This window comes from Myotis lucifugus, unplaced genomic scaffold, assembly GCF_000147115.1.
Source record: "Myotis lucifugus unplaced genomic scaffold, Myoluc2.0 scaffold_40, whole genome shotgun sequence".
NCBI classification, from domain to species: domain Eukaryota; kingdom Metazoa; phylum Chordata; class Mammalia; order Chiroptera; family Vespertilionidae; genus Myotis; species Myotis lucifugus.
In genome coordinates, this window is record NW_005871088.1 from 3,315,869 (window position 1) to 3,329,418 (window position 13,550).

The following is a 13,550-nucleotide window of genomic DNA, read 5'->3' on the forward strand; positions in this document are numbered from 1 at the left end:
CTTCCTCATACATGTGTTCTAGAGATAAACTCCTACACCACCATTCTTAAGCATTGGATCTGCTTATGAATACACACACCACTGATCAAGACTAAATGGAAATCAACCCAGGTCCTTAGTAGTGGAGGTGGTGGCTAGACGGTTCTTCTCAAGTCTAGGGTTCTGCATTTTACTTTACCTTCACTGCCTTTGCATATAACACAACTGGGCTTGAATTGATTCTCAAAGGTAATTCAGCAAAATTTCCCAATTATTTTAAGAGCTTTTAGAATGATAATTATGTAAACTTCCATCACAAAACTCCTAGCTGTCCTATAGATTTGGTTATACCAGAGGTCAATTTGTGGCTCTTGTTACATAACATGCACAGGATCTTCTTCACAAACATGCCACAAGAGACCTTTGTCCCTGAACAGCCAACATTATTCCAAGCCTTTTGCCTTTATTACAGCAAATAAATATGCATGTAGGTTATGTTTACATAAAAAAAGCAGTAAAGGGAAATTCTAATATACATTCATCAAAACTTTCTGGGAAAAGAGATTATTATAGGAAAACAGTTCTGATTAATTTGAATCTATAAACCAGAATATATATAATTAAAATCTGTCATTAATAGTTAGGCTCCCAAATATACAAATATATGGCGACATCAACTCCTAAATAGGAAGTTATAGAGGTTTGACTAATTTAGACTCCAAGTATTTGCTTCATTTCATGAACAATATATAACTGATATTCTTCATGTAAGGGAAGGGAACAGAACTTATCCAGCCAGCCTTCAATGCAGCTTCAATATGGCCATGGAATAAACAGAATACGCTATAATATACCACTGCAATTAAAAACATATTTGGCAAGGATGTTATTGATCCTCAAAGAGCATGCCTGGTGACATATTGTCACCATGCATGATTCAGATTCACTACATGCTACAGTACCTACTGGCTTACCTGCCTTCTGTATTCTTCAACTGGATTATAAACCATCCATCCATCCACGTTAAACTTTTCTTCATTTACAAATGCAAATATTGGCTAGAAAAGGCAAACAAAAAGAATTTAAACTTCAGTGTGAAGAAACAAATAATCTACTGATACTACATCCTTTGATTTTTCACCAGATTTGCCTACCATAATATCACAGCCAAACCTGAAATTTCCAACAAATAAAAACAGTGAAAAAAATCAGACTAAACTTATACTACCTTTTATCTTCAGCAATCACTTTTGAGACCTCAATTTTTATGGCCATGGGCATCTCTTTTAATTATTATTTTTAAATGATGTTCCACAAAAATCAGATTTTCAGACCAAAAAAATGCCTATTAATTTTAAATAGTATTAGAAATAAATCAGATAAAAGCCACTAAAAGAGTGAAAGGAAATTCAGGAATGATTATTAAAAAGTACAACCAGCTCAAAAGGGAACAATGACATGTTTATCTATTTTTTAAAAGGCAGGACATTAGGAAACTTCTTAATTAACTGTTCTCTGTGAATTTAGAATCAAAGCCCTGATGTCTGTGAAATACCAGGATTCAGATCGCTCATCTCTTCTCTACTCATGCTCTCTCTTGAGGAGTCCATATTGATGAGTTTCATGGCTTCGAATACCATCCACACTCTAAGTAATTCCTAAATATCTATCACTCTCCAGCCAATACTCTGATTCCCAGACTTAGCTATCCAGGTGCCCACTCTACAACTCCAGACTGCCTAAAAGGCTTCTGGAAGACTTTGGGTTAACATATCCTGCTCCTCCCACAGCCTCCCCATTTCAGCAGATGACAGCCCCATCCTTCTAGTTGATTGAGCCAAAAACCTTGTTAGCCTCATCAACTCATTGTTAACCACCCTGGTTTCAACCTCCACCATTGTCCACATGGATCATTATAATAACCTCCTAACTGATCCCTTGCTTTAATCTTTACTTCTAAAGTCAGAGTAAGAGTTGGCTTTAAGTCTTGCTTGGAGTTAAAATGGAAGTCCTTCCAATGGCCTATGTGGCTGTCCACCACCTGGCCACATCCCCTGACATGTCTCTGCATTCCCCCTTGCTCACTCCACTCTAGCCACATTGGCCTCCAGTGTTGCCCCTGTAAAGCACCAGGCATTTACCAACCTCTGGGCCTTTGCGCCTGCTGCTCCCGCTGCCTGAAATCCTTTATCTTCATGGGTTCCCCCTTACTTTTTTCACATCTCTGTTCAAATGTAACCTTAATCAATGACACTCTCTGACACCCTGTAGAAAACAAACATGCTACCTCTACAACTGCACCCCTGTTGTTTCCCCCTATCCCTTATGATGATTTGACATATTATATTTACTTGTTTATTTCTTTATTTTTGGACCTCTACTGTTCCCTCCCCTAGACCATGGGTTCCATGAAGGTAGACACTTGTATTCACATCCTGTATTCCCCAGTAATTGGAACCATGGGTTCCATGAAGGTAGACACTTGTATTCACATCCTGTATCCATAGTAGGCAGAATACATATTTATTGACCAAATGAAAATGTGAAGCCTTATACAGCCCCTGAACAACTATGTTCTCTAAGGGAACCGAGTCTGGGCACTTTTCCTCCAGGTATCTTCCTTCCCACCCATTTTGTGTTATCAGCCTACAACTTTGAATGCAAGCAATCCCTCCCATACATTACAGAGAATTTCTGGGAAAGCATCACTTAGCAGCAACAATTTTCTGTATTTAAGTGGCAAAAGGTTTGAAATGAAAACTAGTTAAGAACATGCTCTCCAGACTGTCTTCTTGAAATTTCCAAAGCTCATGGCACCCTCAGCAGGTCTCAACTCGGGCAGTGCTAGGCCTAAGTGCTAAGTATTCTGTGATAGATAGCATGTCAGAAACACATTAGTAATGGCGCTGATCTAGCTAAGCAATTCTTTGAGGCATTACCTTAACACTGAATCCACAGCAATACTTAATTATTCTGTACCACTGGGAAAAACAAATGAAAAACAAGAAAAAGGGACTTTTGGTGAAAAGAGCACTAAAATGTATAGTGAACTTCTTTATCAAAAACAGAATCTATAGAACGTATATAAGCATTCACTTTGTGAAAACTGAGCACCAGACACTACACTGATCAGGACGTGGCACAGGTAAATACTCAATATTGCTGTGTTGTTGACATGCTGTGGATGGTAGATGGTTGGAGACATATGGCTATACTGTCACTCACTTCAGAAGAAAACCTAGGATATGCTTTCTTTCTTTTTTTTAAATATATTTTATTGATTTTTTACAGAGAGGAAGGGAGAGAGATAGAGAGCTAGAAACATCGATGAGAGAGAAACATCGATCTGCTGCCTCCTGCACATCTCCCACTGGGGATGTGCCCGCAACCCAGGTACATGCCCTTGACCGGAATCGAACCCGGGACCCCTCAGTCCGCAGGCCGATGCTCTATCCACTGAGCCAAACCGGCTTCGGCAGCTTTCTTGAAATAAGTTCCTGATCTCAACATGGGTTTGTTAATTTTTTTGTTTGTTTTTAGTTATTTGCATCTTCCTATAAAGCTCAAGTGAATACATTGGCCTTTTAAAAACAAAGAATAAAATTGGTAACTCAAAGGTAAGATAAAGCTTTCTCTCTAGAAAAATCATCATGCGTATTAATGCAATCCTTTTTGACTTGTCAGCAGCATTTTCAATGTAAATTTGGGCATTTAACCAGCAGGATTTTCAATGTAAATTTCTATTTCTCAATCACTAATAATAAAGCAATTCCCTTTTTTCTTCAAATATGCTCTTTTATCTTACATCAAAATCACTGGTAAGTGTAATGTAAGTTTACCAGTAATGTTACTATCAGAAGATAAAGGCTATAGATTCCAAACAAAAATTATCTCCACATTTTCTTTAATATGTTTGATTTAAGAGAACTCTGAATACAAGTGATATTTTAAAAATTGTCATTAATATGAGAATGCTACAATGTCCTCATGTTAGCAACATATCAGGTAGCCTTTCTCATGAAATTGTTCTAGAATGACACTTTCCATTCTGAGTGACATCCAGATATATAGGATGAGTCAAGGAACTGGCATCCTTTACCCCTGAAACATGACTATGAGAACTCTCTGATGGAAACAGTTCCTAAGCCAATTCTGATGCTAAGAGCCAGACCTAGACCTCAAATATTTCAGGAAAATTCCATATATTTCTTGTCATGAAATACACAGCAACACATCTAATATTGAAGTGGAGCTTCTGGTGGAAAAGTCCAAGTGCTTAAACCAATCCAAATAAATTAACTTACAAATACAAGAAAAACATATTTTTAAAAAGCATCACTTGTTCACATTGTATTTTTCTTTAAAAACTAAGTTGTTCATAAATTACTTGGCTCCACTGAAGCAATCTAAAAGGAGCACAATTTTAAAAAGTTGAATATACCAAAACTTACTTCCCAGATATTTTAATTTTTACCTTTTCTCTCTTAAAGATTCAGATAAGAGAACAAAGCAAGAATTTTAAAACACAAGCTCTCAAATAGAGTAACAAAAATGTGAATTATTTAAAAAGAAATAAAAACTACTAGCCATTAAAGCAAGAATAACAAATCCCAAAATTCCCTACAAGTGGTAACTTGTTATAAGTCTAATTAAAGTTCCTGTCTGAAAACTGTTAAAACCTAAAAGAATGGATTACATGTCAAGGTTTTTAACTGTCTCTTTTTCTTCCTCTTACAGATAATACATTTGTAAGGCTTTGAGTCTTTTAGTGCTTTATTAGCAGATTGATATTATCCCTAACTAACCTTGGGTGAGTTTGGAGCCTTTCTTTGGGAAATCGAAGTCCCATGGATAGAACCAGTTCTAGAAGACTGGTAATGAAGTCCACTCCATGAACCCAACCAATACCAGTTTCATTTCATGGCCTATTGACAACTCAAAAATGGTTCAGTCCCAGCTTTAGCGAAACCTCAGAGCAGAGAAGTGTTTTGCTGAATGTTAGCTTCCAGTTGGTGCTTCAGGAAGGCCTCGTGGCTTTCTTCTAGGGCAGTGATGGCGAACCTTTTGAGCTCGGCGTGTCAGCATTTTGAAAAACCCTAACGTAACTCTGGTGCAGTGTCACATATAGAAATTTTTTGATATTTGCAACCATAGTAAAACAAAGATTTATATTTTTGATATTTATTTTATATATTTAAATGTCATTTAACAAAGAAAAATCAACCAAAAAAATGAGTTTGCGTGTCACCTCTGACACGCGTGTCATAGGTTCGCCATCACTGTTCTAGGGCCTGGTCCCTCACCTGGGCTCTGCCTCAGGATCACGGGTGGGAGCAGTTTCCTAAGGTGCCAGTCAATGCCTGTGCCCCACCTCATCCCCTCTAAACCAAAATCTCTAGGGGGTGATTGCCCTGACCCTGAAGGATCACATGGAATACACCAGAACACTTAGGAGGATAGCCTAAGGGTTCTGTGTGGTCAGGTATTACGGGGGGGGGGGGGGGTGCTTTACTTTTTTAAAAAAAGTTATTTGAGCCCAGCTGGCGTGGCTCAGTGTTTGAGCATCAACCTATAAACAAGGAGGTCATGGTTCGATTCCCAGTCAGGGCACATTGCTTGTATTACAGGCTCGATCCCTAGTGTGGGGCATGCAGAAGGCAGCCAATCAATGATTCTCTCTCATCAGTAATGTTTCTATCCCCTCTTCCCTCTCCCTTCCCCTCTGAAATCAATAAAAATATGTTTTTTAAAATAGTTATTTGAAATAATTATAAATTTACAAGAATTTGAAAAGAAATGTACAGGGAAGTCCTAGGCACCCTTCATGCAACCTCCCCAATATGAACATCTTACATAACTAGAGCACAATATCTAAATCAGGAAACTGACATCAGAAAACGTATAGTCTCAAGTGCTTACCCCTAGCTTCAAGTGAATGGGTCTTCATTTATTTGGTTCTATATTAGTATTTGGGCATTTAACCAATTCAGATTCCTTCTAGTCAAGAGATACCATGCATGGAGACTTAAAAAAAACAACAACCCACAACAATCATGTGCATTTTTTCCAGTATTAAAAATAGCACAATGTAACATTTGAAAAATGTTAAAGGACAAAGTTGAGATAAATCTCCAATTTCAACCCAGGGATAAAAACAGCTCTGACAAAGAGAATGTAACTTGTCATTTTAATTTAGCTACATTTATCACTGCTGTGTCTTGTGGGGGGGGGTCTGAAATAACAACAGATTTTGGCTTTCACTTAATGAGCCATTATTTTAAATAAAGATGTACCAACTTGCTTAAAGCACATCTAGATTTGATTTAGTTTTATTGAGTAGAATCTACAAATGATAAGCAATTCATGAGTGCCCTTCATTGAGGAGGGAGGGGCTGTCTGTCACCAAATTAGGATTCCTAGGGCTCATGAAGCCCCCTCCCAGACAGCCTCTTCCCCCAAACACATGTGATGTGGTGTCTCAGAACTGGATGTTTGACAGTCAGATTTACAGAAATTAAATATCATCCCAAAGGGATACAGTTACAGAGGAAAATCATTTTCATAGTACTTAGGGCAATAAATTGATAAGCCTGTAGATTTAACAGTGCTTTCAAATGGAGTTTCCACCATGCAGTGGAATGGTCATCGATGGACATGATTTTTAGGAAGAGCCGACCCTTTTTTCCCCCCAAGGTTTTATTTTCTTTATTTAACAAACACTGCAGTTTAGTATTTAAATCTGCAATTAATGGTGACCCTTTTATGCAGACAAAGTCACTAAAGAGAGGTATGAATCTGGGAAGAAAACTGGAAGAGACTGGGGCAGAGAGGCAGCGGGCCTGGCTCCTGATGGGTGGTGTGCACACCTGTGTTTCAGTTGGGGCAGGCAAGCCAAAGTTACCAATTCCTCTTTCTTTTCTTTATTGATTAAGGTATTATATATGTGTCCTTATCCCCCCATTGCCCCCCCCACTCCCCCACTCATGCCCTCACCCCCCTGGCATCTGTGTCCATTGGTTAGGCCTATATGCTAGCATATAAGTCCTTTGGTTGATCTCTCCCCCTTATCCCCACCCTCCCCTACCTTCCCTCTGAGGTTTGACGGTCTGATCAATGCTTCTCTGTCTCTGGATCTGTTTTTGTTCACCAGTTTATGTTGTTCATTATATTCCATAAATGAGTGAGATCATATGATGTTTTTCTTTCTCTGACTGGCTTATTTCGCTTAGCATAATGCTCTCCAGTTCCATCCATGCTGTTGCAAATGGTAAGAATTCTTTTATTTTTAATAGCAGTGTACTATTCTATTATGTAGATGTACCATCGTTTTTTAATCCACTCATCTGCTGATGGGCACTTAGGCTGTTCCCAAATCTTAGCTATGGTAAATTGTACTGCTTGTGGCAATGCAGACTGGTACAGCCACTTTGGAGAACAGTATGGAGTTTCCTCAAAAAACTAAAAATGGAACTCCCATTTGACCCAGTGATCCTACTTCTAGGAATATAGCCCAAGAAACTAGAAACACCAATCAGAAAGGATGTATGCACCAATTCCTCTTATTATTGACTTGAACCAACAGTGTTTCTTCTGATCCACAGCCCTCATAATAAAATCACATTTTCCAGAAGTATTATTCATAATACACTCAGAATCACTGATTGCTTTTTCTTCACCTTTTTTTCCTTGACCGTGTAGGTGTTTCAGTCTCTTGTGGTTTTTCTTTTATGCCCGATAAGGGCTGTTTGAAAACTATTTCATTATCTTCATCATTCATTTCAGCCACTTCAGATTTCCGTTTACCCAAAAATGTTGGAGTACAAACTGGTGTGGGGCCCTGGCTATCCACAGTCTCCTCAGGAGTTTTAGGGGTAGCTGAAGCCTTCTTCTTCTTCTTAGGTAAAGCCTGGCAATTTGTGGATTTCTGAAGGTCGGTGTTTGAAGTATTGCTTTTCTCCTTTTTATGTAAAATCAATGAAGGAAAAGCAAAATTCCCTTCTTAGCTAGTCTCTTCCTGAGTAATTTTTCTTTCGTTTTTAAATCGCTCCTCCATCCGCAGCTTTTCAAGAAGTGTCCGGTTCTGATTATACCGTCTCACTGCTGGATAAGACGAATTCTTAAACAGAAGATGCCACTCTCTAGAAAGTTCCTTGTGACACTTCAAGAGTCTTTCACCAAAAAGGTAGTTGTTCATTGTTTTAGCAACTATCTTGGCAACATCTTCAGATTCAAATTCCATGAAGGCATAGCCTCTGCTATTTCCAGTCCTTTTACTTCTGGATAGCCTGAATTTCTTAACAGTGCCAAACTGGGAGAAATATGCTTGGATCCGGGTTTTGTAAACCACATAAATTACTCCAGGAGTAAGTTGTTTTTTTTTTTTTTTCTTGCTTCTGTTTCTTAGTTGCACTCCGGCGGGCCTGAGCCATCTCCTTGTGAAACTTGGCGTCCTCTTGCAGGTTCAGGGACAGGAGCAGCTGGATTGGGCCTGCGAAGACAGCCATGCTGACAGAGTCCGAGCCGCAGAGCTCCAGAGCAGACCCTTTTTATGCAGCAAATAAACAGCAACTCTGAATATCTGGCCTTAAAAATTCAGGGGACCACTCACTAACTACTTCTCTCCTGATTGAATTTTGCAATCTTTGAACAGGAATTTAAGTGAGAATTTTTTTCTAATTTGATTTCTGAAATTGAAGACATCTGTCTTTATAGAAAGCTTCAATCTACCATGTAAGGGTGTAGCAAGGTAAAAATTACCTCATTTTCATCTTTTACATTATACTTGAAAAATAAGACTCTTTATATAAGGAAAAAAGCTTTCATTAAAGTTGAAGGGAAATACCAAAAATTTTAAGGAAGAATCATCGGAGGTACTAAAACTTAATAAAGATTATATTTCCAAGTAACATCTTCATGCTAGTGATTTCAGCCTATTTCACATGACTTGACTCAATAAGTTAATTCATATAAGTGCATAAAAAGTAATTATACCCCCAAAACGAACAAAAGTCTCATAGGTCAAACTCAACTAGCACATAAATTACCATTTATACTTTGTTTGCATAAATAATTATCCGCGTCCTATTTCTACCACTTTCCCTGGGGAAAATGGTTTAATATTCCTGGGTCACTACTACCTTCATACATATATATAGATATTCATTTATTCAGGAAAGGGCCACAAAAGTACATTTGAAATGTCATTTGAAACCATTTTGGAAAAATAGCATTCCTTACCACCTATCACAATCATAATCATTTAAGGCTGACATTTCTCAGGGCTTGCCCAATGTACCTCTCTCTTTTCACTCTAATTTTCTCTCCAGGTAATTCTGGCCACATTTATGAAAATGCCAATGATCTCATCCAGGCCTGCCAAATGGGGCTCTCCCCAAGCCAGAGCTCCACATCTTTGTAGATACCTGCCTCCTACATATCCATATCTATAATTAGTTGTCTCCTAGATGGATATGTGACAGCATATCCAAAATGGAACTCGCCACCCCTTCCTCTTTTGGTACTCTCCTTCCATATTCCGCATCTCAACTACTGGCCCCACCATCAACCTGGTTATCAAGGTTGGAATCTTCCCTATCATCCCATTCCCTTCAGTGCTTTCAAATGACTTCAATCAACAAATTCTACTGATCGTACCGTCTAGATCTTTCTCAACTCTATTCTCTTCTGTCCCTTTCCATTGCCCCATTTCAAGTCTTAATCATCACGCACTTAGGTGACTAACAACCATCTTCAAAAATATTCTCCTGCCCCCTTCTATCCACTCTGCATGCTGCAGCCCATGTAATGTTTTTGAAATAGAAATCAAATCATGTCACTTTTCTGCTTAAAACATGGTAATGGCTCCCTACACCTTCAGATAAAAATCAAAATTTCTTGGTGTGGCATTTTAGCTTCTGCAAGTTTTGACCCAGCCTTCCATTCCAGCACCATCTCTTTTTGCTACACCTACATGCACACCAACCCCAGACACCAACCTATATGCAGGTCCAGCCTGTGTCTGGCCTCTTTGCATTTACACATACTGGTTCTGCAGTTTACTATGTCCATTTTTTTCCTGGTTTATCCTCCTACTCATCTTTCAGAATTTGCCTCCTCCAGGAAGCCTTCCTCAACATCAACCGTACTTTTTGTTCCCCCGACACCCTGCCTGTATTAATCTATGTTGTACACATCTGTCTGCCCATGTCACCTAGGAAAACTGTGTTCCTTGGGGACATGGAGTATCAGCTCCCCAGGCCTACCTAAATATGCAGAGGAATTTATTATGTGACAAAGGTGGTATTTTAAATCAGTGAATTAGTCAACAAATGATATGACAACAACAGGGTACAAAAGAGTTGGATCCATACCTTACGCAGTAACCCCAAGTAAATTCCAAGTTGATCAAACATTTACATTTTAAATAAGAAATGAAAGTATTAGAGGAATTCTTTGATAACTCTAAGTGAGGAAGACCTTCCTAACTTGGATGTAAAACTCAGAAGCTAAAAAAGAAAGTGATCAGGCAAGAGTTAACCTAGCAGGTCTGAGATTGCTCTCCTTAAGTCCTGCTTGCTGGTTGACCCTTGGCTGGCATCTGCAAACCTGGGTTTTGGGAGAATTCTCACCATTCCCTAACTACTAAGAGTGGTTTATGGTACCTGAACTGTATTTTATGCTGAACCGCTGCTTTCTTTCTGAGAGTCTGAATTTTTGGTATGCCCTAGGCAGAGGGTGCCTACGTGAACAGCCCCCAATGAAAACCCTGGGTACTGAGTGTTGTCACAACTCATTGCTCAGGTAATTAAGTGTATCCTGTGAGATTCCACTGGGAGAGGACTCTGGAAGCTCAGGCCTGGTTCCCCTCAGACTTCACCCCTTGTGACTTTTCCCTTACTACAATAAATCACACTTGTGAGTATGACTACATGTTGAGTCCTATGAGTTCTCCTAGGAATCACTGAACCTGGGGATTAGGGGACCAACATATGATTTTGGGGGAGTGAACACAAATATTCGGTCTATAACAATACCTATTTATACTTCCTGAATTTTACATCATAGGCATACATTAGCTATTTTAAAAAATTTAAAGTAAATGCTTATTGAATAAATGCCCTTTATAGACAGCAGAATATTCTTATTGATACATTGGTTGCTGCTGGTTCCCATTCATTCACTCTATTGACATTAGTATATTCATTCAACAAACACTAAGGACTTACTATAAATAAGGTATCACTGGAGAAAATGACTAGTGAGACACAGCCACTGTCTTTAAGGAGTAAGAAATTCTTCAAAGAAGAGCGATGAGGATGGAACAACTATTGATCATGTAAGGAGGAAAGTGGTAAATGCCATGAGCAGTATAGATAAAGCCCTATAGGCTCTAGAGAAGGCCAAGTTTACTTCTTACACAGATGTGCCTGGAGTGATATTTATGGCATTTGTGCTACCCTGGAAGGATAAGGTGACTTTGGACATGATAACAATGATGATGACAAAAAGGCATAAATGGGAGCCAGACTCAGACACTATATGTGGCCATCAGCAAACACTTCATTCGCTTCACCAGAGTATAGAAGGGGTAGAAAAAATGGAGACTGTTGCGAGGTGGGGCCACACTGTGAAGGAGACAGGTTTGCATTTACACTGACAGTGAGGCAGGAACCACTGATGTTTCAGGGGCAAGGGAATGAGACCATTAGAGCTGCATCCTGGAGAGATTAGTCTGAGAGAAGGCATGTATGGGGTGGATTAGAGAAGAGATAGAACTGAGATAGGAAAATGAGTTAAAGCACTATTCCAACAGCTTAGGAGATGAGAGAGGAAAATCTGAACTAAGTCTGGGGAGGAAGAATTCCCCAGATATTGTTAAGGAAAAGGGAAATCTTCCAAAGACCTTGATTTTGGAGGATGAGGAGCAAGAGGAAGGGGGGAAAGGAGGAGATAGCATCCGAGAAACTGGGAGCAGGGGAGTAGGTTTGGGGGAAAGATGAGAGGCTAATTTAATCAAACATTTAGGTGTCAGCTGAAGTTATATAGCAGTTAAAGGGAAATGTAAAATTATGAATTGGAAAGTCATGCTCAGAAAGGCAAAGCTGAAAGACAGGAAAATGAGAAAGATTGCCAAAGGGGTATATAGGACAAGAAGGAAGGGAAGAATGGACTTTTATAGAGAACCCACGGACAGCAGAAGGAAGCAAAGGAATTTAAAAAACTGTGGTACATCTACACAATGGAATACTACACTGAAGAAAAAAAGAAGGAATTCTTACCATTTGGAACAGCATGGATGGAACTGGAGAGCATTATGCTAAGCAAAATAAGCCAGTCAGAGAAAGAAAAACATCACATGATCTCACTCATTTATGGAATATAATGAACAACATAAACTGGTGAACAAAAACAGATCCAGAGACAGAGAAGCATTGATCAGACCGTCAAACCTCAGAGGGAAGGTAGGGGAGGGTGGGGGTAAGGGAGAGAGATCAACCAAAGGACTTATATGCTAGCATATAGGCCTAAAAAATGGACACAGATGCCAGGGGGGTGAGGGCATGAGTGGGGGTTGGGGGGAAATGGGGGATAAGGACACATATGTAATACCTTAATCAATAAAGAAAAAAAATTAAATAAAAAAAGAAAAGAAGCTAGAGATGTAGGCGGGCCAGGAGACTCAGGTGTTAGAAGCCACAGGGAGAGGTATCTAGAAGGATGACGGTTTAGATACCCTGAGACTTCTGCTGAAAACATCTAAAAATGCTGGATAAAACAGAAACCTTTTTTAAAAAATGCACTAATGAGCTGGCTAGGGAGGAATAAATACTCAGAAGCCAAGCACTTACTACAAACAGGAATGCAGAGAGCAAGAGAAGCACATTGGCTTTTACCTTTCAAAAGAGTGGGAGGGCGAAAAGTGAGACAATGCGTTCCGAAGTGAGTGGCTGCTGAGGACTTGTAGGCAAGCAGTAAATGTCCTGCTTCTGAACTTGGAAGGCAATGTAGGGGGCGGCCCAGCTGGGACCACTGTTCCAGGAGGTGGGGGAGTGGGGAGAAAAATCGAGCATGTCCAAAGGCTGTGTGTGAGGAAAGAGAGATGAAAAGAAGAGGGCCAAGTCTTGGAGGAGGCAGGAAGGGAAGAGATTTTGTAGTATGATTAGACCCTCAATTAGCCAAGATTACTGTTTATTCAAGAAAAAAATGTCCTGGCTATAAAGAAAATAGAGAACTAAGACAAACTTCACTCCCAAGGCTACATCTAGGCTAAAAATCAGCTCTCTCTCTGTGTGTATGCAATGTTACTTTTTCAATTCCCACCTGAAAATTAAACTATTTACTTTTATCTATTAATTCTGTAATTGGCCTAGAAAGTAAGAACCCACTACATTTCAGTCTGATTTGAAATCTCAAAGCAATTTATAAAAATTTTTCCATTTCTGAACTAAGAAGTGAGGTCACAGGGAAAAGTACCCTGTGTTCTTTATTCTCTATTTGTGGGATCACTTATCTCTCATTCAAATGATCAAAAAAGATGCACTCCCCATAACACACTTTAGAAATTTTTATGT

At 39.2% G+C, this 13,550-nt stretch overlaps 1 protein-coding gene and 1 pseudogene across 5 annotated transcripts in view; both read right to left on the minus strand.

Moving 5' to 3' along the window:
- MTM1 (myotubularin 1) overlaps positions 1–13,550 on the minus strand; it is a 101,177-nt gene that overhangs the window by 30,240 nt on the left and 57,387 nt on the right. For all 5 annotated transcript variants that reach the window (XM_006087736.2, XM_023753047.1, XM_014454938.2 and 2 more), the window contains one exon: positions 954–1,037. In XM_006087736.2, the coding sequence (XP_006087798.1) occupies positions 954–1,037 (84 nt within the window). The remainder of the gene's footprint in view (positions 1–953; positions 1,038–13,550) is intronic.
- LOC102437868 lies at positions 7,634–8,570 on the minus strand (annotated as a pseudogene).